The sequence below is a fragment of the Pelodiscus sinensis genome, chromosome 13, assembly GCF_049634645.1.
Source record: "Pelodiscus sinensis isolate JC-2024 chromosome 13, ASM4963464v1, whole genome shotgun sequence".
Lineage (NCBI taxonomy): Eukaryota > Metazoa > Chordata > Testudines > Trionychidae > Pelodiscus > Pelodiscus sinensis.
Window position 1 is genome coordinate 684,774 of NC_134723.1, and position 20,946 is coordinate 705,719.

General features: G+C 48.6%; 1 protein-coding gene across 14 annotated transcripts in view; it reads left to right on the top strand.

Annotated features, from left to right (window-relative positions):
• The first annotated feature begins 216 nt into the window (after nt 1-216).
• Nucleotides 217-20,946, top strand: part of TMLHE (trimethyllysine hydroxylase, epsilon) — a 29,937-nt gene continuing 9,207 nt past the window's right edge. The window contains exons 1-6 of one of the 14 annotated variants that reach the window (XM_075941235.1): nt 217-604; nt 644-672; nt 2,501-2,605; nt 13,388-13,572; nt 16,173-16,349; nt 20,470-20,749. In XM_075941235.1, coding sequence (XP_075797350.1) covers nt 596-604; nt 644-672; nt 2,501-2,605; nt 13,388-13,572; nt 16,173-16,349; nt 20,470-20,749 — 785 coding nt within the window. In that variant the 5' untranslated portion in view covers nt 217-595. Of the gene's footprint in view, nt 673-946; nt 1,104-2,500; nt 2,606-5,166; nt 5,279-5,665; nt 7,541-8,280; nt 10,129-13,387; nt 13,573-16,172; nt 16,350-20,469; nt 20,750-20,946 lie in introns of those variants that run through there. The other 13 variants (XM_075941236.1, XM_075941241.1, XM_075941237.1 and 10 more) reach the window with 13 other exon arrangements.

The window sequence follows — 20,946 nt, forward strand, 5'->3', positions numbered from 1 at the left end:
GGAGCCGTCGGTGCGACTGTGCGACTGGCTGTTTCCGTCAGCGCTTTGCCTTGTCCGTGTGACATTTCCGCCTGTTCCCCTCAGGCCAGGCGAGTTACGGCCCCGCCCCCCGGCTCGGTGCTGCGCCCCCGCCCCGCTGCAGCCCCGCCTGGCCCCCATGGGGGCGTCCCCCAGCCCGTCACGTGGCTAGTGCGCGCGGCCCCCAAGCCCTACAGCCCGGTACCGGTCACGGCTTCCTCTAACCGCCGCACGTGACACAGCTGCCCTGGCACAGAAAGCACAACCCTGCGCCAGGGGGACTGTCCTCCGTACAGGCGGCAGCGCACCCTGAGTCCTCCCGGCCGCCTGGAAGTCGCGCTCTCTATGGTTAAGGCGCCGCTCTGTCCGGAAGTCGCGCTCTCTATGGTTAGGGCGCCGCTCTGTCCGGAAGTCGCGCTCTCTATGGTTAGGGCGCCGCTCTGTCCGGAAGTCGCGCTCTCTATGGTTCGGAGCCGCTCTGTCCGGAAGTCGCGCTCTCTATGGTTAGGGCGCCGCTCTGTCCGGAAGTCGCGCTCTCTATGGTTCGGAGCCGCTCTGTCCGGAAGTCGCGCTCTCCATGGTTAAGGCGCCGCTCTGTCCGGAAGTCGCGCTCTCTATGGTTAAGGCGCCGCTTTCTGGATCCAGAAAGTTAAAGTAAGTCAAGATGAGTCCCCCCGATGCCGGGGGCTCCACGCGACAAGCGTCTGTGCGCTGGCGGGCCGCGGGGCTCTTAGACTGGAACCCGCTCTGCCTCCCAAAGGCCTCCCTGCCGCAGCGCGCGTCTGCGGGATGAGAAACCCCCCGGCCCCGCCGAGCCCCCCCCCCGGCCCCCGGCTCTGCTGTCCCCCCCCCCCCCCCGGGATATTCCAGGCCCCGGGACACGGGCCGGGCTGCCCAGGCTCCTCCCCTGGCGGGCCCCGTGGGAAGCGGGGCCGAGGCGCTCGCGGGACGGTCCCTGCCAGGGGCGGGTGTAGGGCGGGGCGGCCGCCCCGGGCCCCGCGCATGCGCCGTGGCAAAGGGGGGGGCCGCGAAATTATGCTGCCCGGGGCCCCGCAAAACGGTCATTTGCCCCTGGTGCCTGGCAGGTGAGTGCGGGGGATGGGGGGGGGCGACAGCAGGAAGGGGGGCTGTGGGGGGTGTCAGGAGGGGGGGCTATGGGGGTGTCAGGAGGGGGGATGGGGGGGCGACAGCAGGAAGGGGGGCTGTGGGGGGTGTCAGGAGGGGGGGCTGTGGGGGTGTCAGGAGGGGGGATGGGGGGGCGACAGCAGGAAGGGGGGCTGTGGGGGGTGTCAGGAAGGGGGGCTGTGGGGGGTGTCAGGAGGGGGGATGGGGGGGCGACAGCAGGAAGGGGGGCTGTGGGGGGTGTCAGGAGGGGGGGCTGTGGGGGTGTCAGGAGGGGGGATGGGGGGGCGATAGCAGGAAGGGGGGCTGTGGGGGGTGTCAGGAGGGGGGGCTGTGGGGGTGTCAGGAGGGGGGATGGGGGGGCGATAGCAGGAAGGGGGGCTGTGGGGGGTGTCAGGAGGGGGGGCTGTGGGGGTGTCAGGAGGGGGGATGGGGGGGCGATAGCAGGAAGGGGGGCTGTAGGGGGTGTCAGGAGGGGGGATGGGGGGGCGATAGCAGGAGGGGGGGCTGTGGGGGGTGTCAGGGGGGGGATGGGGGGGTGTCAGGAGGGGGGATGGGGGGGCGATAGCAGGAAGGGGGGCTGTGGGGGGTGTCAGGAGGGGGGGCTGTGGGGGTGTCAGGAGGGGGGATGGGGGGGCGATAGCAGGAAGGGGGGCTGTAGGGGGTGTCAGGAGGGGGGATGGGGGGGCGATAGCAGGAGGGGGGGCTGTGGGGGGTGTCAGGGGGGGGCTGTGGGGGTGTCAGGAGGGGGGATGGGGGGCGATAGCAGGAAGGGGGGCTGTGGGGGGTGTCAGGAGGGGGGATGTGAGGGTGTCAGGAGGGGGATGTGGGGGGGCAATAGCAGGAGGGGGGATGTGGGGGGGCGATAGCAGGAGGGGGGGCTGTGGGGGTGTCAGGAGGGGGGATGGGGGGGCGATAGCAGGAAGGGGGGCTGTGGGGGGTGTCAGGAGGGGGGGCTGTGGGGGTGTCAGGAGGGGGGATGGGGGGGCGATAGCAGGAGGGGGGATGTGGGGGTGTCAGGAGGGGGGATGGGGGGGCGATAGCAGGAGGGGGGATGTGGGGGTGTCAGGAGGGGGGATGGGGGGGCGATAGCAGGAGGGGGGATGTGGGGGTGTCAGGAGGGGGGATGGGGGGGCGATAGCAGGCGGGGGGATGTGGGGGTGTCAGGAGGGGGGATGTGGGGGGCGATAGCAGGAAGGGGGGCTGTGGGGGTGTCAGGAGGGGGGATGGGGGGCGATAGCAGGAAGGGGGGCTGGCAGGAACAGGGATCGGGGTGGCAGGAAGGGAAAGCGGGGGGGGATGGAGGTGTGCATAGGGTGGTGGTATTATCTATAATCTGAGAAGCTTCTGTTCTGTGCAGATTCTTGTCCCCCGTGTGCATGAACCTTAAACAGGGAAAGCAGTCTGTTCCTTGGGCCTCCTGGCCATTCCCAAAGGGTCTCCCATGGCAGCCTGCATGCAATGTGTGCGTAAGAGCCTGTGCTTTGTTGGTGTTTGGGAAGGCAAGTGGGGGAGTGAATTTTCAATTTGGACTGAACAAAACACAAACTGTACAGGATCTTATGTAGCACTTTCCAACAGTCCATCTCAAAGTGCTTGCTGAGGTTTCTGGTATTTCTGTGCTTCCACCACAGTGAGCTTCACAATCTAGGACCAACCCACTGCAAAGCCCAGACTCCTGCACAGTGAGTTTCCTCAGAATGACAGATACACGGTCTGTCATCTGTGGTGCTTCATGCTTATAAAATTCGTGGATGGTGTCAAATTGGGAGATTGCAAGCATGTTGGAGGACAGGATTAGAAATCAAAACTGTCCTGACAAAGTAGAGAATTTGGCCAATATCATGACATGTATTATGTTTATTAAATTTAACAAATGTGTTAAATTTATTTAAATTTCAATAAAGACAAGTGCAAGCTACTTTCATTAGGAAGAAAAATCAAATAATATGCTGACAAGTATCTGGGGGTTATAGTAGATCACAAAATCAGTATGAATCAACAATGTGGTGCAGTTGCAAAAATGACTAAGATTCAGGTGTATATTAACAGGAGTGACATATGTAAGAGACAGACGTTAATTGTCTTGCTATACTCAGCACTGAGGAGGCTAGAGTCCTATGTCTATCTCTGAGTACCACACTTTAGGAAGAATGCGGACAAATTGGAGAGGATCCAGAGAAGACCAGCAAAAATAACAGGTTTAGAAAATTTGAACTAAAAGGAAAGGTTTAAAAAAACTGAGCATATTTTGTTGAGAAAAAAGACTGATACATCTTCAGATATGTTCACCTGGGGCAGAGCAGCTCTGCTTCGGGCTTCCTGGAGTCAGCTGCTGATCAGTATCAGCAGCGGCTGAATCGGGGACAGCTGGGGTGCTGCCGGGTTGGGTCCCGCAGCCCCAAGGGGTAGCACTGCAGGACCTAACTGGCAGCACTTCAGCTGCTCTGCCTTCTGCTTCCCCGATTCAGCCTCTGGTCAGTTTTAGCAGCGGCTGAATCGGGGAAGCTGGGCGCAGAGCAGCTCCAATGGTCCGGCTGCCCGGAGCACTTCCGGGTTCCTGATGGTGCCGCACCATCAGATGCCGGACCATGGGAGTTTTACTGTACTCGTGATTTTATGGTATCACATGGAAGAAGAAACAATTTCAGCACCACCACAGAGGGCAAGATCTATCTCTCTTTTTTTTTTCTTTTTTTTTTTTAAGGCACCTGTCTTGCATAGTTTAAATTTACTTTCCTGAAACAAAAAGGGGGGAAACAAATTTTAGGGCTGATCTACATGGGGAAATTGTTTGGTATGGCTATAGTGAAATAATTACCCCATAATAGCTATTCTGGTCAATTTCCCTGTGGAGACAAGACCTTAGTGAACTCTAAAATAAATTGTATTAAAGCATCTTGCTTTTGTATTTTATTAGTAGAGCAATTTCCCTTCAGTTTACCCAGAATTTGCTAATGCCTCATTTGGGTTCTTTTTTTATTAGTTGGTTTCCTTTCTCTCGCTAATTTGATTGCACGATTACCTGACTACTAGCTCATCAAGGATGCATAATTTGCTTCTGCTGCCTGATTGGTATGCTGCTCTATTCTTCTCTTACACATAGGCTTAATTTCCAAGTACAGTACATAATAGTGGGTGACAGGTTTAAGAGAAATAGCTGTGTTAGTCTGTTTCAGCAAAAACAATAAGGAGTCCAGTCACACCTGAGAGACTAGCAGTTGTATTGTGGTATAAGCTTTCCTGAGCTGCAACTTGCTTCATCAGATGCACGCAGAGAGACAAGCAGATGGCAGGGATACAGAGGTGGGAGTGTTACACCAGTCAGGGGGATGTGGCCTACTTCCAACAGCTCCCCAAACATTGAGATGACAGTGGCTCCCCAAAAGTGCCTGTTTCATTCTTCCATGCTTACCACCTTAGCAGTAGTGTAGGAGCACATCAATTTGTTTAGCAACTGAATTTTCAGATAGTAAATCTCATTTTCCATTCTTCCTGCTTCACTAATGTTACAGGTTTCAAGTGTGTCTGTATCAGAACTCTCAAATATTTTGCATGTGTTAACTGTGCAGAATCCCTAAATTCAGGACCCCTTCCTTCCTTCCTTTTTCTTAATAGTTCCAATTTTTATAGCTTGGGTCAATCATAGGAACAATTCCAGGCATTTTCAGATACCCATCTGGAGTTTTTGATGTTTAGCAAGAGCCACATAAATGTATTAACAATTGGCCGAGTGATATATTTACAGATAGTGATTTGAGCTGCTTAGCTTCTGAGTAGTTCAATACAAGTAATCTGTCTGTCTAAGCTGTTTTCAAATGTCCAACTTTATAGACATGATGGAATCCAGGCCTCTCTGCCTTTTGTCTGTATTTCTCTTGTAGTCACCCCCATGCTAAGTGCATAAAACTGGGGCTGCAAGCTCTGGCTGCGGCAGTCAAAGTCCCTCGGGGCATCAACTGCTTCCCTTGCATCTTGACAGTGTTTTCTCCTTGATAAGCAAACAAATCTACTTTTTTTTTTAAGGTCATGCATAAATCTCAGGAGATTTCTGAGCAGTGGAGAAGCATCTGGTTCAAAGGGGTTATTTTCAGAGATTCATGTGCAGATCTCACAGCTCTCTTTTGGACACTGAATTGTGAGTTGCCCTCAGTCCTATTTTACCTTTTGAGTTCTGTTTCTGGTGGTAGATCTCCTCTACAGATCTTGCTGTTAAGCAGCTCCCATTGAAAAGTGGCTATAGAAGTCTAGCAGGTTTTGATGCTGGTAAATCCTGTTCTACTTCAGATATGTGGGTATAAGTTTTTGAAATGAAGCTCCAGGGCTGTGTCCAGACTCAGGGTTTTTTTCGAAAAAACATCACCTGCGTCTAGACTGCAGCCGCGTTCTTTCGAAATTAAATGGAAAGAACGCGGCTTTTCTTTCGACGGCGGTAAACCTCATTTCACGAGGAAGAATGCCTTTTTTCAAAAGTGCTCTTTCAAAAAAAGGCGTTCTTGAATGCCAACAGGGCTTTTTAGAAAGAGAGCATCCAGACTCACTCGCTGCTTTCTTTCGAAAAAGCGGCTTGCTTTTTCGAAAGTACTGCTTGCAGTCTAGACGCTCTTTTTCAAAAGATACTTTCGAAAAAGCCTCTTTCGAAAGAGGCTTGCAGTCTAGATATAGCCCAGGTGTTCACAAGCATTGGGAAACAATTTAACAAAGCGGCGTTTGCTCATTTAAAAGCTGATGTCAGATTACAATGCCCTTGTTTCTAATCCTGTTTGCTTTTATAAAGTCTATGCGCTTGTATAGTAAATCTTAACCATAAATGTTCTGTTTCTGTGCTTCATGCTTTCCAAGTTGCATGATTCTGAGCCCTAGCTCTCTCTACTTGGACTTCAGCTGAAAACAAAACCTGTACTGCTTTTCTCTTTGAAATCACATCCTTTCCTATTGCTTTGTTTGCTGGTGAAATAAACATACTTCACAGTAACTGAATCTGCACTCAACGCTCCTACAGTCCTGTAAATAGGAGGCAGCAAGACCCATCCCATTTACCTTGCTTAACTCTCGAATTACCTGGCATACAGTGTTTGACTACGTATACACTGGGAAGTTTGGCCAGTATAGTAATGTGTGCCAAGGGTTGGTTTTTCACTGCATTTTCTACCAACAAAAGCCCTAGTGTAGACACAGTTATGCTGGCAAAAAGCTGCTCTTGCTGGTTGTGATAAAACAGGACTCCAAGAGAGCCAACTGAGGTCGCTCAGGGTGCACTGAAGGGAATGGGTCAGCCTGTCTCCAAAGCTGGTGGTTATTCTAGTATCTGTAGTCACCCAGACAGCATAAAGCAGCTTCTGTGTTACCTTATTGGTCACTCAGAAGACCAAGCCACGCAGTTCCCTTAAAGTAGCCCAGCCTAAAGCCACCACCCAGATATCTCTGTCAAAGTCCCAAAGGATTAGACACATCATCTTCCAGGTCAGTGAATGTTTCAGACCTTATTCCAAACACAAGCTTATGGCCAATTCATGTTAACTCTTTTTTTAAAAAAGAAAAGAGGGCGAGTATTGGTTAGGAGCGGTATGCATACAGATGTGAGTTCAGTTCCGTTACCTAATAGAGATGGTGATCTTGTAGCTGCATAGAATTTAGTCCATGATTCTAGTCCAAAATCCATATTCAGGGTGACTCTAGCCAGTGTCTAGACCCTCATCATCTGAGGTTGCTATAACATGAGAGATGTGGCAGAACAAGGGTAACATTCAATTCTCCCCAAAGGAGATCATTCACAAATTTAATTAATACAGGACTTTTTGATGAGCTTTTAATCCTTCTTAGACCACTAATATTTTCCAGACTGTCAGCCAAATGATTGCTTAGGGGGTGTGGATAAACTTTGTCTGTGTAAACTGAGATTTACTCCAGCATCATCCCTTGTTGTTTAGATCACAAGTACGTTATTCAGGTCTTCTGTTCGTACAGTCTGTTCAAAAGAGTCCCTAAAATGAAAGGATGATATTCGGTGGATATGAAAGGGAGGCTCGGACTCTTTTCAATGGATGATGAACTGGGGTGGAGAGAAGTGTGGGAAAAGGATGGCCTGACCTTTTTTTCCAGTGGAAGCCATGACTTCCTGCCAACAATTGCTCAGATGATGCTGTCTAGTTATTTAGCCCGAACTAGTTATGGGAACAGAAGTGCCAGCAGTTAGGGAAGGAACCGAACTCTTAAGACTTTGGCAGTTTGTCTGATCAACTTTGTTTTTTCAGAACAAGCCCCTTATACGGGCTGGGTGTGTTACCTTCCTGTCAGCCAGATCTATGGAGGGATAGTCTACATGGCCTTCCTACATTTAGTCCAGAATTGATTAGTGTCAGTACAGAGCCAGCAAAATTAGAACGACCATCTGTATGAAGTAAGTACTATGCTAAATGTGATCATGTGAGGGAGAGATAAAAAATGAGTTGGTTAGTTTGCTGGGAAAGAGAATTACAGCAAGAATTGTGTGCTGTGGGCTTTAAAATAAGCCTGTGGATAAAAGTCTTGACACAAATGAGTTGAGTTGGCAGATTCAAATACTACTACTGGAAGGGGGAGTCTTGTCTCAAGCAGTCAGCATTAAACCCCGGGTATTTGGCTTACGGTTTTCATATCTAGCAAAATTAGGTGTCCGGTTTTGTACCAGACAGTCCGGTATTTGAGCTTTCTGTCGGGGAAACAAATTGAGAAAATACTGGACATATAAATGAATACCGGACATATTACAAGTATCAGTATGTAGTTACGAACTGCCTGGCTGGTAGACACGTTCACACTGCATGAGTGTGTCTATCAGCCAGGTGTACGCAACTATGCAGCAGAGAGGAGGTGAGCAGTGCCAGGACAGGATGGAATCTCTGTGCGCAGGACAGGCAGCAACCTGGGATCTGCGTGTGCCCAGGCCAGCCCCACTTCCCTCCGCTCCCCCCGGCCGGTTCTCCTCCACCCCACCCCCCCAGCTGATTCTCTCCCCCCAACTCGGCCAGCCCTGCTTCCCGTCAGCTGGTTCTCTTCCTCCGCCCCCCCCCCTCCCCCATCCCCTTTCATTTCCCCTGGCCAGCCCCACTACCCCTGACCTCCTCCTGGCCAGCGCTGCTCCCCTCCCAGCTGGTCCTCATCCCCATCTGAGATCAAATGTGTCCGGTGTTTTTTTGGAAGCCATCTGGTAACCCTAAGTGCAATGTCTACATTGTCTCCTGGTGTTTTTATTAGCTACTTAAGTGTTAACATAATCTTAAGTGTGGGGAGAAGAGGAGTGGGGAATTGTCATAGCAGAGATCCGCTGTGGAAAACCGCCAACTGCTGCAGTGTGGTGCAGCAAATCCTGAAGATTGTTTTTGGCAGAGAAAATAATCCAGGTTGATACAATAGTGTGATCTACTTCCTGGTTTTGAGACGGGAAGTTGTAATTGGTACTTATGCTTTGTAACATGTGCACCATAAATCCTTAAAACTGCTGATAATTTACACGGTAAATGCACTATGAGTTTCCAAATCATTTCAGGCACCTGTAATTACTGGGTTTTATGTACCTATCAGTTATTTTCATTTGGTTTATGATTGGGACTTTGAGTGCATAATACAGTTTTAATAACCCTCTCGTGTACTTCTGGCACTGAATGGTAACCAGCCTAAGGAGGCATTTCCTTGTCAGCCATCGGCATTCTCCCAGTTTCTCTTCAGTAGTCTCTTCACAAAGGTTTTCTTAACTCTAGCCAGGCTACCTCAGGATGGCTCTTTGCATTTTCTAAAACCGTACAAAAATTCTAGATTAAAGATGCAACTGTCTCCAGGCAACCAGCATTGAATATTTACACGGTGACAGACAAGATACTTTTTTCTCTGGTTGGTTTGGGGAACAGTTTGCTTTAAAAAAAAAAAAAAAAAAAAAAAAAGCTAATGTTTGTGAGGGTTGGATGCAATACTGAAATTCTGTCCTACTTCCTACATTAACAGGTCATCACTTCGAAACATTTTGTTGTAGTTGGAAGCTTGTAAGAAAGTGAAGGGCTAAGCAAAGGAAGAGTAAATATGAGCCATTAAGCATTTTATGAAAAACTTTTTTTTGAAAACCAGATTAAAACAAGAGTTTGCGACTCCATTGATTACGAGTACATATAATTGTTGGTGAATGGTACTGGATTAGCAGCACTGGAATACGGAACCATCTTTCCCAAGTGGTGCCAAGTATAACATGGGGTTTTGTGAGATGGTGGTGACCTGCTCACTAAGAACAGGACAGAGACCACAGAGTCCTATGATACTCTAACCAAAAAAAGTGTATTAGTTAGGATACAAGTATTTTAATCAACTTCCTTTGCCCTTTATTTTTCTGTCTTTGCAATGGAAACTAAAAGCACTTTGTTAAATTAACTGAAAGCCATCTGATTTCACTAAGTGCCTCCTGTATCATCTGTAGCGATGCTATTCTGCTTCTTACATCTATAGTCCCCACACTTCCTACAACAGCAAACTTATTTATTTTCTTTTTCTCCAGAAGGCTGTACTATGGGGAGGGGGGAGTTCCTTAAAACCTAAATAAGCAGTGTTGTCTGGATGTTTAAATGTTCTACCCATTTGTGTTCCCTTCTCCAGTACACTCTCTCTTCCACCCCCATTCCCTTTGTCTTGGGTTGAGAGTCTATTGACATGTTTCTATTTTTTCCTCTCACCTGTTACTCTTGGCCTTTTGGATGAATAGTATAAAACATCTTTAATTTTTCTGTGTTCAATTCTATCCTGCTCCACTAGAGGGATGGCTTGGTCATGCAATATATCTCTTCCCTCTCAAATTCCTCTGATCATTTGGATTCTTGCTGAGATGGTTTAGTTGCTTCTTACACTTCTCCACTTGTTATTGAGTCTTTAAGTTACTTTGTCTTGACACCTCAAGCCATTGCACTTCTCTGCATTGATAACTAGATCTTCTGTAATGTGGGTGGCTTAAAGGCCGACAGTGCAAAGGTAAGCTGAATACGAGAAAATCTAGCTGTCTAAATGGGTAATTTTAGTGAGGACTGGTCTAACTTCCTGCTTTCAGGCAAGATTCATTAAACTGTTACCCATGATAAATGTGAATGTTCTCTGGCATGTGGATTTTTGGTTTCATCATCTCAAATTATTTTTAGTATTATATCCATAACTGAGACTTGAATGAAACACACAGAATCACTGACTGTAGTCGCTGCCTCCTGCCTCGGGAGCAGGATCACAGTAGGATTCTGATTGGATTTGATAAGCAGATCATTCACCCAAGGAAGGTTTTTATTCTCTGGAAATCTCTGGGGGGAGAGAGAACTACAGTTCAAGCACCCAGGGGCAGAGGCCATTTCCTAAACAGGTTCGTAGCAGAAATCTTTCTCTTGTGTGTTCTTTGTATAGAAATGGATAGAGTTAGATCCTGTGGTTTTCTTTCAGCTACATTCGTGGGTCTTCTAAAAGTTGAAATGAACTGCTGTGCTCTTTAATGTATAGTATGAAGGGAGGGATCGTCATGAAATTCCATATACATGGAGCTGGCCTAGACTGGGCTTTTTCTTAACCTACCAATTGAATTTCAATGAAGTTATTAGGTAAAGTTTAGTCTTTTGACCAACAGACTATAGTTTATAGCTCATCAAACATGAAAGTTTGTGTAGTCTTTGCAGAGTGTTTCAGAACTTGATACAATTTGATCTTATTTACTTAATATTTTGATATCAAAGCAAGAGATACTTTATCCTTACCTTGGTGAGGAAGTTTCTGGTTTCAACTGACAATAAGTATAGCCGTTTGTATCTCATCTAAAGAACTATCGATTTGTAATCTAAAACCATCAAATTCTTGGGTCAAGTTGCTTTTGTTAGCCCTGTTGGATGCAAAACATATCTATGGAGCAAAGGGTCTCTAGATTTTGTTTTAAGGCCAATGTGGGTGTCTCAAGGATACAGTCTGATTCACTGCGAACAATAGTATGTGACACAGTTCAGATTTGTAAATTGTATAAATGTCACACCGTCAGCTGCTGAGCTCAAGGTAAGACCTTTGGAAAACTTGTTTGCTGTTTCACTATTGTAAAGGTTTTCACCGGATTTGGCTAATCCTTTTGTTAGGGTTGATGATCTTAGAAGTACAAAGTTCATCGACTGTTGCTGGTGAGCAAGACCTAATAAAAAGCAGGCTGTTATCTTTCCTCGGCTAACGTTGCCAGGGCCGCTTATTCCTGAGCTGCAGCACTGTGGCTTGCCTTTCCACCCCGTTTCTCTTGAGCACACCGGGGAAGTGTGTGGCTCTGTGAAGTGAATAATTAGGGACTAGAATGAGGTGTAGGTAACTCACTGTGTAGCCATTGCATTCTCAGAGCGCGTAGAAACAGACTCTTCATTTTCAGCAACCTGGGGTGTCAGTCTGCTCTGTAGTAGCCTGCTGTGTGACCATGCTGTCACTCGCTGAAAGTCCCCTAGTGCCCAGTGATCTCCTCCCATGTGCACACTTAGTGCATGTCAGCAGGGTCCGTGCGGATGCCTAGTGCACGAAAGCAAATTGCAGGATAGATTTGTACCCAAGCGTGCCATGCACTAGTGTTCATCCTGTGGCATTGGGCTCTTGGAATGTTGGGTACTTATTCGTTTTAGTCCTTTCTGGGTCGCTGGCTTCATGTAGGAGGGAGCATTGTCAGATGGACAGAGCAAGGGAGTTGGCTTCAAAGGGCTCCTGACCTGCTTATGCTTCAGTTTCTCCAGCTGTAAAATGTGAACTTTGGCACTAGGAATGGTGGTGCCCAACCCTCCCTGATGCATTGAGCCAAAACACTTTGATATTCAGATGAAAGCAGATGATTAACAAAACTGTCCGCTTACGAGGGATTATTAGGTCTTAGACATGGTCAGAATTAGCAACCTCCTGATTGGTGTTTCCTGTTATGCATGAATGATTTATGTACTGAGTTCAGTTAATAATTTTACTGGTATGCTAACCTTAGACATCTGTTATGTCTAATTTCAATCAGCTTCCCTTTTATAAAGGTCCCTCTGTTTGCTGGAAAGACAGAGTTTCTGTCGTCTACTTACCAGATTTTAGGGGTTTGGGTCAAGAGCCTCAAAGATTATCAAGGCATCGAACCCCAATGAAAATTAAGTACCTAAATAGTTTTGAGCAGCTAAGCTTTGGAAACTTGCTGCCTCTATCTGGCTGCTACTGCTCTTCCTAGCACTAGAGCTTCCCATGAACAAGTAGAGCTGTGAGTAGCAATGCTGGAAAAGAGACCATGCTTGGTTCTCAGAAGCCTAGAGAGAGGTGGTGAATCAGAGCAGAGCTGGGGAAATCCACCTTTTCTGACTGATAAAATGAGGAAGAAAACACAGAAACCGAGACTCAAAATGAAACATACAGAAATCGCTTTCTAGATTCTCCATCTCCTGCTGGATGCAGTTATATTTTCCAAACATTCCTGTGTTTTAATTTTATTGGTCTCAAGCTTGATTGACAGCAGGGTAAAGAGTGCCCAGGTATCATTGTGATGGGCGCCCTGTCAGTGTTATAATGGAACAGATGTGGATACCGGCTGCCACAAAACAGCTGGATGAGTTCTGATTTAAGCTTAGAAATATGGATGGCTGTGCGGTAATGGAGAGAATAGAGACATAGTCCTGGAATTTACAACACAATTGGTTCCTGAGAATTGTGTCAGAAATCAAAACATCCAGTCCAGGACTGCAATCCACTCCATTGCAAGACTGAGCGCTGTAATGTTGAAACCCATGCAGCACGTCAAGTCAGAAACGTCCCGAGTGCTGTGTATCATTTAGCTGAAAGTCAAGGGCTGCCTTCAGCAATAAAGCACCTCATTTTAAAAAAAGTATTCATTAAAAACCTGAAGCATATTAAATTCTTTTCACTGTCCAGTTGATGATGGCTGGGTCATTGGCATAGGTCGCTTGCTGGTGTGAGCTAGAGAGCATGGTAGATTCTATGTAACATGAAACAACTCTGTGCTACTGTTGGGACACTGCCAGGCTTCACCTAAACTTCCTCCTATGACTGTTACTTTCACCTCCCCATGCTTGTCTTTCATCTAGCTGTTGTATCTTGTGAGTAAGATAGATTATACACTATTTGGGGTTGGCCCTGTGTTTACTATCTGTTTGTAGCATAAAGGTTGCTCACCCCTGGAAAAAAGATAAATAGTAACACAAAACCAGCCACAGTAACATTGGTCTCTCTCCTTCCTGTTGAATCTCTGCAGCATGTGGTGCCTGCGTAGGTTGACCCATCTCTTCTCCAGCACTCAGTCCCTGCTGAAGAGCGGCAGTGGACCCCAGATATCACGACAGCCCTGTTCTAGAAAGAGCCTCCCTGATGTATCCCGTTGGCATCATACAGCTCCTGCGTCTCTCAGCTGTGCCTGGCAATTACATGGTGATCATTTAGGTAAAGAGAGAGACAATGTGTGCATGTGTGTTCATGTGTGCCCATGTCTCAGCATGTGTGGGGTGGGAGGCAGCTTTTTTGGAGCGTGCTTTAGAGTGGTGTTACTCCTTCAGTAAAGTCACTCTTGATTTTCACTGGTGTGAGTGAGAGTAGCGTCAGACCGCAGCCCTCTGACTATATGGCTTGGGGGGTGGGTTGGTTTTTTCAGGGACAGATGAGACCCAAACCCTCTCCTCCTAATGGTGAAGCAGGAAATTCCTGAGTTCTAATCCATCTCAGCCTTGACTTGCTGAGTGCTTTGAGCAAGTTACTTCACCCCTTTATCCGACAAAGAAACAGACGAGCAAGGAAGCTCGCAGACCAATTAATAACCCCTGTTCGCTCCAGAGTTTAAACGATGCCTGATGCCTCTTAGCTAACTTCTGCTGTACAGGCAGTCCCCGGGTTACGTACAAGATAGGGACTGTAGGTTTGTTCTTAAGTTGAATCTGTATGTAAGTCGGAACTGGCGTCCAGATTCAGCTGCTGCTGAAACTGACCGCCAGTTCCGACTTACATGCAGATTCAACTTAAGAACCCCAAGTCAGCTGCTGCTGAAACTGATCAGCAGCTGATTCCAGGAAGCCCGGGGCAGAGCAACTGTGCCTCGGGCTTCCTGTAGTCAACGCTGGTCAGTTTCAGCAACGGCTGACTTGGGGACTTCTGGGGCAGAGCAGCTGGGGTGCTGCTGGGTTGCTCCAGTAGCACCGCTCCTCGACGCTACTGGACCAACCCAGCGGCACCCCAGCTGCTCTGCCCCAGGAGTCCTGATTCAGCCGCTGCTGAAACTGACCAGCAGCGGCTGAATCAGGACGCCTGGGGCAGAGCAGTTGGGGTGCTGCCGGGTTGGTCCAGTAGTGCCCAGAGCGGCGCTGCGGGACCAACCGGCAGCGCCCCAGCAGCTCTGCCCCAGGGTTCACAACAAAAGCCTGGTCTGCTGGGGGGGGCACACTAGCTGCGCCCCCCCCAGCAGACCAGGGACACAGGGAGCAAAGCGGCAGCAGGGAGGTGCCTCGCCTCTGAGGCTTTGCTCTGGCACCCGACCTCTTTGCTCCCGGTGCCCCTGGTTTGCTGGAGATGGTCCCCAGCAGACCAGGGGCACCGGGAGCAAACCGGCAGCCGCGGCGGGATCCCCGCGCTTCTGAGGCTTTGCCAGAGCAAAGCCTCAGAAGCGCGGGACCCCCCGTTGCTGCGGGTTCGCTCGCGGTGTCCCTGGTCTGCTGGAGACGGTCCCCAGCAGACCAGGGGCACCGCGAGCGAACCCGCAGCAGCGGGGGGTCCCGCGCTTCTGAGGCTTTGCTCTGGCAAAGCCTCAGAAGCGCGGGACCCCCCGTTGCTGCCGGTTTGCTCCCGGTGCCCCTGGTCTGCTGGGGACCGTCTCCAGCAAACCAGGGGCACCGGGAGCAGCTTTTCTCGCCCCGAAGCTCGAGGTGGCTGACCACTGCCTGTGAGCTCCGGGGCGAGAGAGCCCCGTTCGTAAGTGCGGATCCGACATAAGTCGGATCCGCGTAAGTCGGGGTCTGCCTGTATGTGTCGTCAGAAGGAGGCTAGTGAAGGGGCCTTTGTCTCCAAAGGTGTCTCTCTTAAGAGTGTATTTAAAGGAAAGTGCCTGGTGTTTAAGAGGGATTTGGTCCAAAGGATGATGAATGCACATCTGCCTATGGATTTGGCTACCTGGATTTCAAAGGCCAGCCTGGACCTGAGGGGACAGGACTCTCCTCTTGGAGATGTCAGAGCTGGCAGAGACAGGGTTCAGGTGTTTATGGATGGGAGCCCTGCCATACTGTGGGCCTAAGGAACATTTCAATGTCAAGCTTAGTGCCATCGCAGGGGTGGTTTCCATTGTATTACTATGGGCCTGTTTGGCTGGGCCTCTTCCTGTAGAGTAGCCACTTGGCAATATGGCGTCAGCCATGCTGAAGGGAGCATCTTGCTTGGATGGTTACTGGGTGGCACTTCTACAAAGGGAATTGAGTAGTCTGGCCTGTCAAGGAGTAGGGAGGAAAAGAACAAGTAACTGCCTTAGTACATGGCCAGCATAGCTAAGGCTGCAGCCTTCCTTCCCACCAGTGTCGGAGGAGAAGACCTCAGTGGGCCCAGTGAGAATCAGACACTCAGTAGAGCACAGGCCCTGGTTAAAATGCCACTGGCCTGACAGTCGCAGCACGCCTGGGAAGTAGGTAGTGTGTGCAGTGAGTGGAGGATAAATGCCAACAGATGTGCATCTGGGTTTATATGGGTGGGTTGCTTAGCCTTTGGGATACATCTGCATGGCTTCTGGCAGTGTCGTTACCAGCTCAGGTGGACATAAGTGCGTAGCTCTGACCAAGCCTGCATGCTAACAATAGCCGTGCAGCCACAGCAGCTTGGGCTAACCGCCCAAGTCTGAAACCCTGGCTGTGTACTCGGGCATCTAGTACACCTGCTATTTTCGGTGTGCTAGCTCGCCCAGCGCTTACATGAATGTCTACCTAAGTGGGGACAACACCTCCCTGCTGAAGCGTAGGCAGGCCCTTGCTTTTCACTTGCTTGACCAAGGAACTTTTTGCCTGTTTCCATAGAGCTCAGATATGCAGATACCCTGATGCGCTTTGATTATGTGTGGCTGCGTGATCACTGCCGCTCAGCATCCTGCTACAACATCAAGACTAACCAGCGCAGCCTCGACACAGCCAGTGTGGATCTCTGCATCAAGCCAAAGGCTGTTCGAATGGATGAGGCCACGCTCTTTCTAACATGTAAGTCGAGGGATTTTGCATTAAATGTTCTGATGGGGCACAGCTAAGCCCAGGTCAACACTGATGAGTGTCATTCTGCAACATGTTCCCAAGTGCTTTCTACAGTCAGCACTTGTCTTAAAGTGTTTCCAGGGCTATGTTGCTTTTAACTGAAAAGGAAAGTCTCTGTGTGTCCATGAAACTGTTTCTCATGTGTTGTTGTGGGATGGAGGCCTGAAACCAGGCGCTTGTATGCGTGGGGCAGTTCAGTGGCATAGCTACGCTGGGATATCACTATGAAGTGGACCACCGCCAAAGCAACATAAATCACAAAAAGCCACTCTTAGGCTCTGCCTATGCTATGTGCTTTGCAGTGCCACTGTAAGGCCTCTGGAGTAGCCTCTCTGCTGGCCGGGGAGAGCTCTCCTCTCAGCACCATAAAACCACCCCCAACAAGCAGCAGTAGCTTTGTCGGCGAGAGAGCATCTGTCCCCACCAGTGCTGTTGGTCAGTGGGTTGTCTTCACACCTGTGAACAACACGAGTTTTAGTGACAGAATGCAGTGTCGATGTAGTGGGCATGTCTACACTCAGAAATGATTTTGAAGTAACTAAAATTGAAATAACTCCCAAAATAACGAGTTTGAAATAAGCTCATTCCCCAGGAAAAGCAGGAGTACCAATTGCAAAATAACCACCCTGTTAGTTCGAAATAATGGGTTTGGTAGTGTGGATGCTCCGAGTGTGTCCATCCAGGGAGTTATAGCACTGTAACACTAGAGGTAAGTGTCTCTGTTTAGACAGTCTAATCTTTTCTGTGTGCACACTGACACCATGTTATACGCAGTTTGTGAGAACTGAATGGCTGTTTCTTTTCTTTGAGACAGTATCAAGTGGAAACCTAATCTGTTTCAGAAACATTTCAAATGAGTTTCAGATCCCACATATCATCTCAGTCCCCTGCCTATTCATAGCAGATTATGATTGGAAGAGACCTCAGGAGGTTATCTAGTCCTGCTCCCTGTTCTAAGCAGGACCATCCTCAATTAAATCCTTCTAGCCAGGGCTTTGTCAAGCCGGAACTTAAAAAACTCTAAGGATGGAGATTCCAACATTTCCATAGGGAACCCATCCCAGTGCATCACCACTTTCCTACTGAAATAGTTTTTCCTAATATCCAAGCTAGACCTCCCCCGCTGTATCTTGAGACCATCGCTCCTCGTTCTGCCGTCTGCCACCACTGAGAACAGCCTGGCTCCATTCTCTTTGAAACTGCACTTCAGGTAGCTAAAGGCTGCTATCAAATCCCCCCTTCACTCTTCTGCAGATAAAATAAGCCCAGTTCCCTCAGCCTCTCCTCAGAAGTCATGTGCTCCAACCCCCAAATCATTTTGGTTGCCCTCCCCTGGACTCTGTCCAGTGCATCCACATCCTTTCTGTAGCAGGAAACCCAGAACTTGACACAGTACTCCAGATGTGGCCTCACCGGTGCCGAATAGAGGGGAATAATCACTTCTCTGGATCTGCTGGCAGTGCTCTTACTACTACATCCCAATATGCCGTTAGCCTTCTTGGCAGCAAGGGCGCCCTGTTGACTCATCTCCAGCTTCTCATCCACTGTAACCCCCAGGTTCTTTCCTGCAGAACAAAGCCAGTCAGTCTCCAGCCTGTGGCAATGCTTGGGATTCTTCTCTGCTAAGTGCAGGACCCTGCACTTGTCCTTGTTGAACCTCATAAGATTTCTTTTGGCCCATCCCTCCCATTTTTCCAGGTCTGGACCCTATCCTACTCTCCAACATCTCTACTTCTCCCCCATCTTAGTGTCATGCACATCCACTGCTTTCCACAGAGCCAGTTACCTCGTCATAGCAGGCAATCAGGTCGGTCAGGCATGACTTGCCCTTGGTGAATCCATATTGACTGTTCCTGATCACCTGCCTCTCCTCCAGGTGTTTCACATTGGATTCTTCGAGAACCTGCTCCATGATTTTCCCGGGGACTGAGGTGAGGCTGATAAGTCTGTAGTTCCCCAGATTCTCCTTCCCTTTTTTAAAGCTGGGCACTTTTTTTGTCTTTTTTTCTATTGTCCAGGATCATGGCCAGTGGCTCTGTAATCATATCAGCCGTCTCTCTCAGCACCCCCGGTGCATTACACCTGGCCCCATGGACTTGTGCATGTCCAGCTTCTCTAAATAGTCTGTAACCTGTTCTTTTACCACTGAGGGCTGCCCACCCTCTCCCCATACTGTGCAGCAGGCTAGGAGCAGACCTTGTCTTTGAAGAGTGAGGCAAAAAAAGCCTTGAATACTTCAGCTTTTTCCACATCATCTTTGATGAGGTTGCCTTCCCCATTCAGTAAGGGTCCTACACTTTCCCTGACCTCCTCCTTGTTGCTGACATGCTTGTAGAAACCCTTCTTGTTACCCTTCACACCCCTTGCTAGCTGCAACTGCAGTTATGCTTTGACCTTCCTGATTACAGCCCTGCATATTCGAGCAATATATTTATACTCCTTCCCAGCCACCTGGCCAGGCTCCACTTCTAGTAAGCTCCCTTGTTGTGTTTAAGCTCGCTGAAGATTTCTCTGTTAAGCCAAGCTGGTCACCTGCCATATTTTTCTGTTTTGTGCACATTGGGATGGTTAGGTCCTGCACCCTCAAGATGGCAGCTCTCCTGACTCCTTTCTCCTTCAAATTAGCTACCCAGCAGTTCCTTGATTCCAGAGGGAAGCAAGGTCTGCTTCTGAAGTCCAGAATCCATATTCTGCTCTCCTTCCTTCCTTTCGTCAGGATCCTGAAGTCAGTCATTACATGGTCACTGCTGCCCAGGTTGCCACTTACCTCCAGTTCCTCTACCAATTCTTCCCTGTTTGTGAGCAGCAGGTCAAGAGGAGTCCTGTGGCCGAGAAGCATGTTTTTCACTAGCTAGTGTTGCTTTCCCCGGGTTTGTGTCAAAAGACCCACTCAGATGGGGAGATGTTTCAGCTTGACACCACTTTGTGCGTAGTCAGTGCACAAAGTAAACATCATCATTTTTCTCTTCTCTTGGACGTTCTTTTTTGAACAAGTACAAAATAAAAATCAGAGGTGACTTTTTGAAGCATATTTTTTAAATAGAACAAAATCAAACCATCACCATGAAATGAAACTGGTGCCCTTTCATCCCTCTACCAAAAAAAGTCCAAGTCAATATTAGAACTCAATAAAGGCATTGGAAAAGATTTCCCAGTGTCCCGTGGGTGCCCTTTAGCTTTCATTTTTGTGCTGGCGGTAAGACAGTGTTGGGGGATCCTGATAAAGAGTTTACATTTTTATTATGTTTCCAGAGGAAGTCCAGGCTTATCTTCAGATCAAGTGCTGTTTTGGGAAGAGACCTAGCTGTGAACAGTTGACTGCAGAACAGAGGGTGGTTCTGGCCTGTGCTGTAGTTATAAACATTTCCTCAGAGTTTAAAGCTCTGTTTCCTTTTTGCCCCAAAATATGAGCAGCCATCTGCTATTTTTAATGCTCTTGTTTGAACTACAGACAATGCAGACAATCAAAGAATACATTAAAAGAGCAGCAACTTCCTTTCTTTTACATTTCCATCTTCACGTGAAGGTCTGATCTCCTGCTTTATCCTCTACCCTTTGTTCTCTGCCACACAGCTTGTTACCTTTTCTCCTGCTCTGAGGCATGCTTGTAGATGTATTCTGTTAGAGCTCAGCAGTGTACTCAGACAGTGCCTGGTTCCCAGAGCATGGCTCTCTAGAGGGGTTAATGGGTCTGATTTCAGGTGGTAGGACTGCAAAGCTGATGCATTCTCTTCTGAACAAGTCACCTTGTCACACTTGGGGAGAAAGTCTTAGGGTTCCATACTCTGGCTAAGATAAAATAACTTCAGTGGGAACTAGAACTCATAGTGGAAATAAAAGCGCCACCAGAACCACTGAAATATGAACTAACAATGGTGTACCACATGTTCATTTTCTCACTGTAACCTCCAAGATGACTTTTCTATGTAACTTGTCCAAGAAAAATCTAATTCCTCAGTAAGAAGCGGTTGGTTGCTAGACAAAACTGCAGAGCGAGGACTACATCCCAAACGCCTACATCTCTTCACCCAGCGCTCCAGTGGCAATCCCGCTTTTTGTTTTCTTACAGGGCCAGATGGTCACGTAACCAAGTATGGGTTAGAGTGGCTGGTGAAAAACAGCTATGAGGGCCAAAAGCGGCAGGTCATGCATCCTCGAATCCTCTGGAATGCCGAGATCTATCAGCAAGCCCAAGTGCCCTCCGTTGACTGCCAGAGCTTTCTGGAGACAAATGAGGGACTGAAAGAATTCCTGCAGAACTTCCTGCTGTATGGCATTGCTTTTGTGGAAAACGTCCCCCCGACCACAGAGGACACGGAAATCTTAGCAGAGAGGATCAGCTTGATCAGGTAACTTGGTGCCCTAAGGAAGTCCATGTGGAACTTTCTAGGAGCTTCAAGGGCTACACACATAACAAGGACCAGATTAGTATGAAGGTGTAGCCCTCGCTTACCCTAGGTCCCGGAGTATAACTCCAGCCAAGATGAAGTATTACCTGCAGGTTCTGTGACCAAACCATTGGATTCTGGATGGAGCATTATAGAAC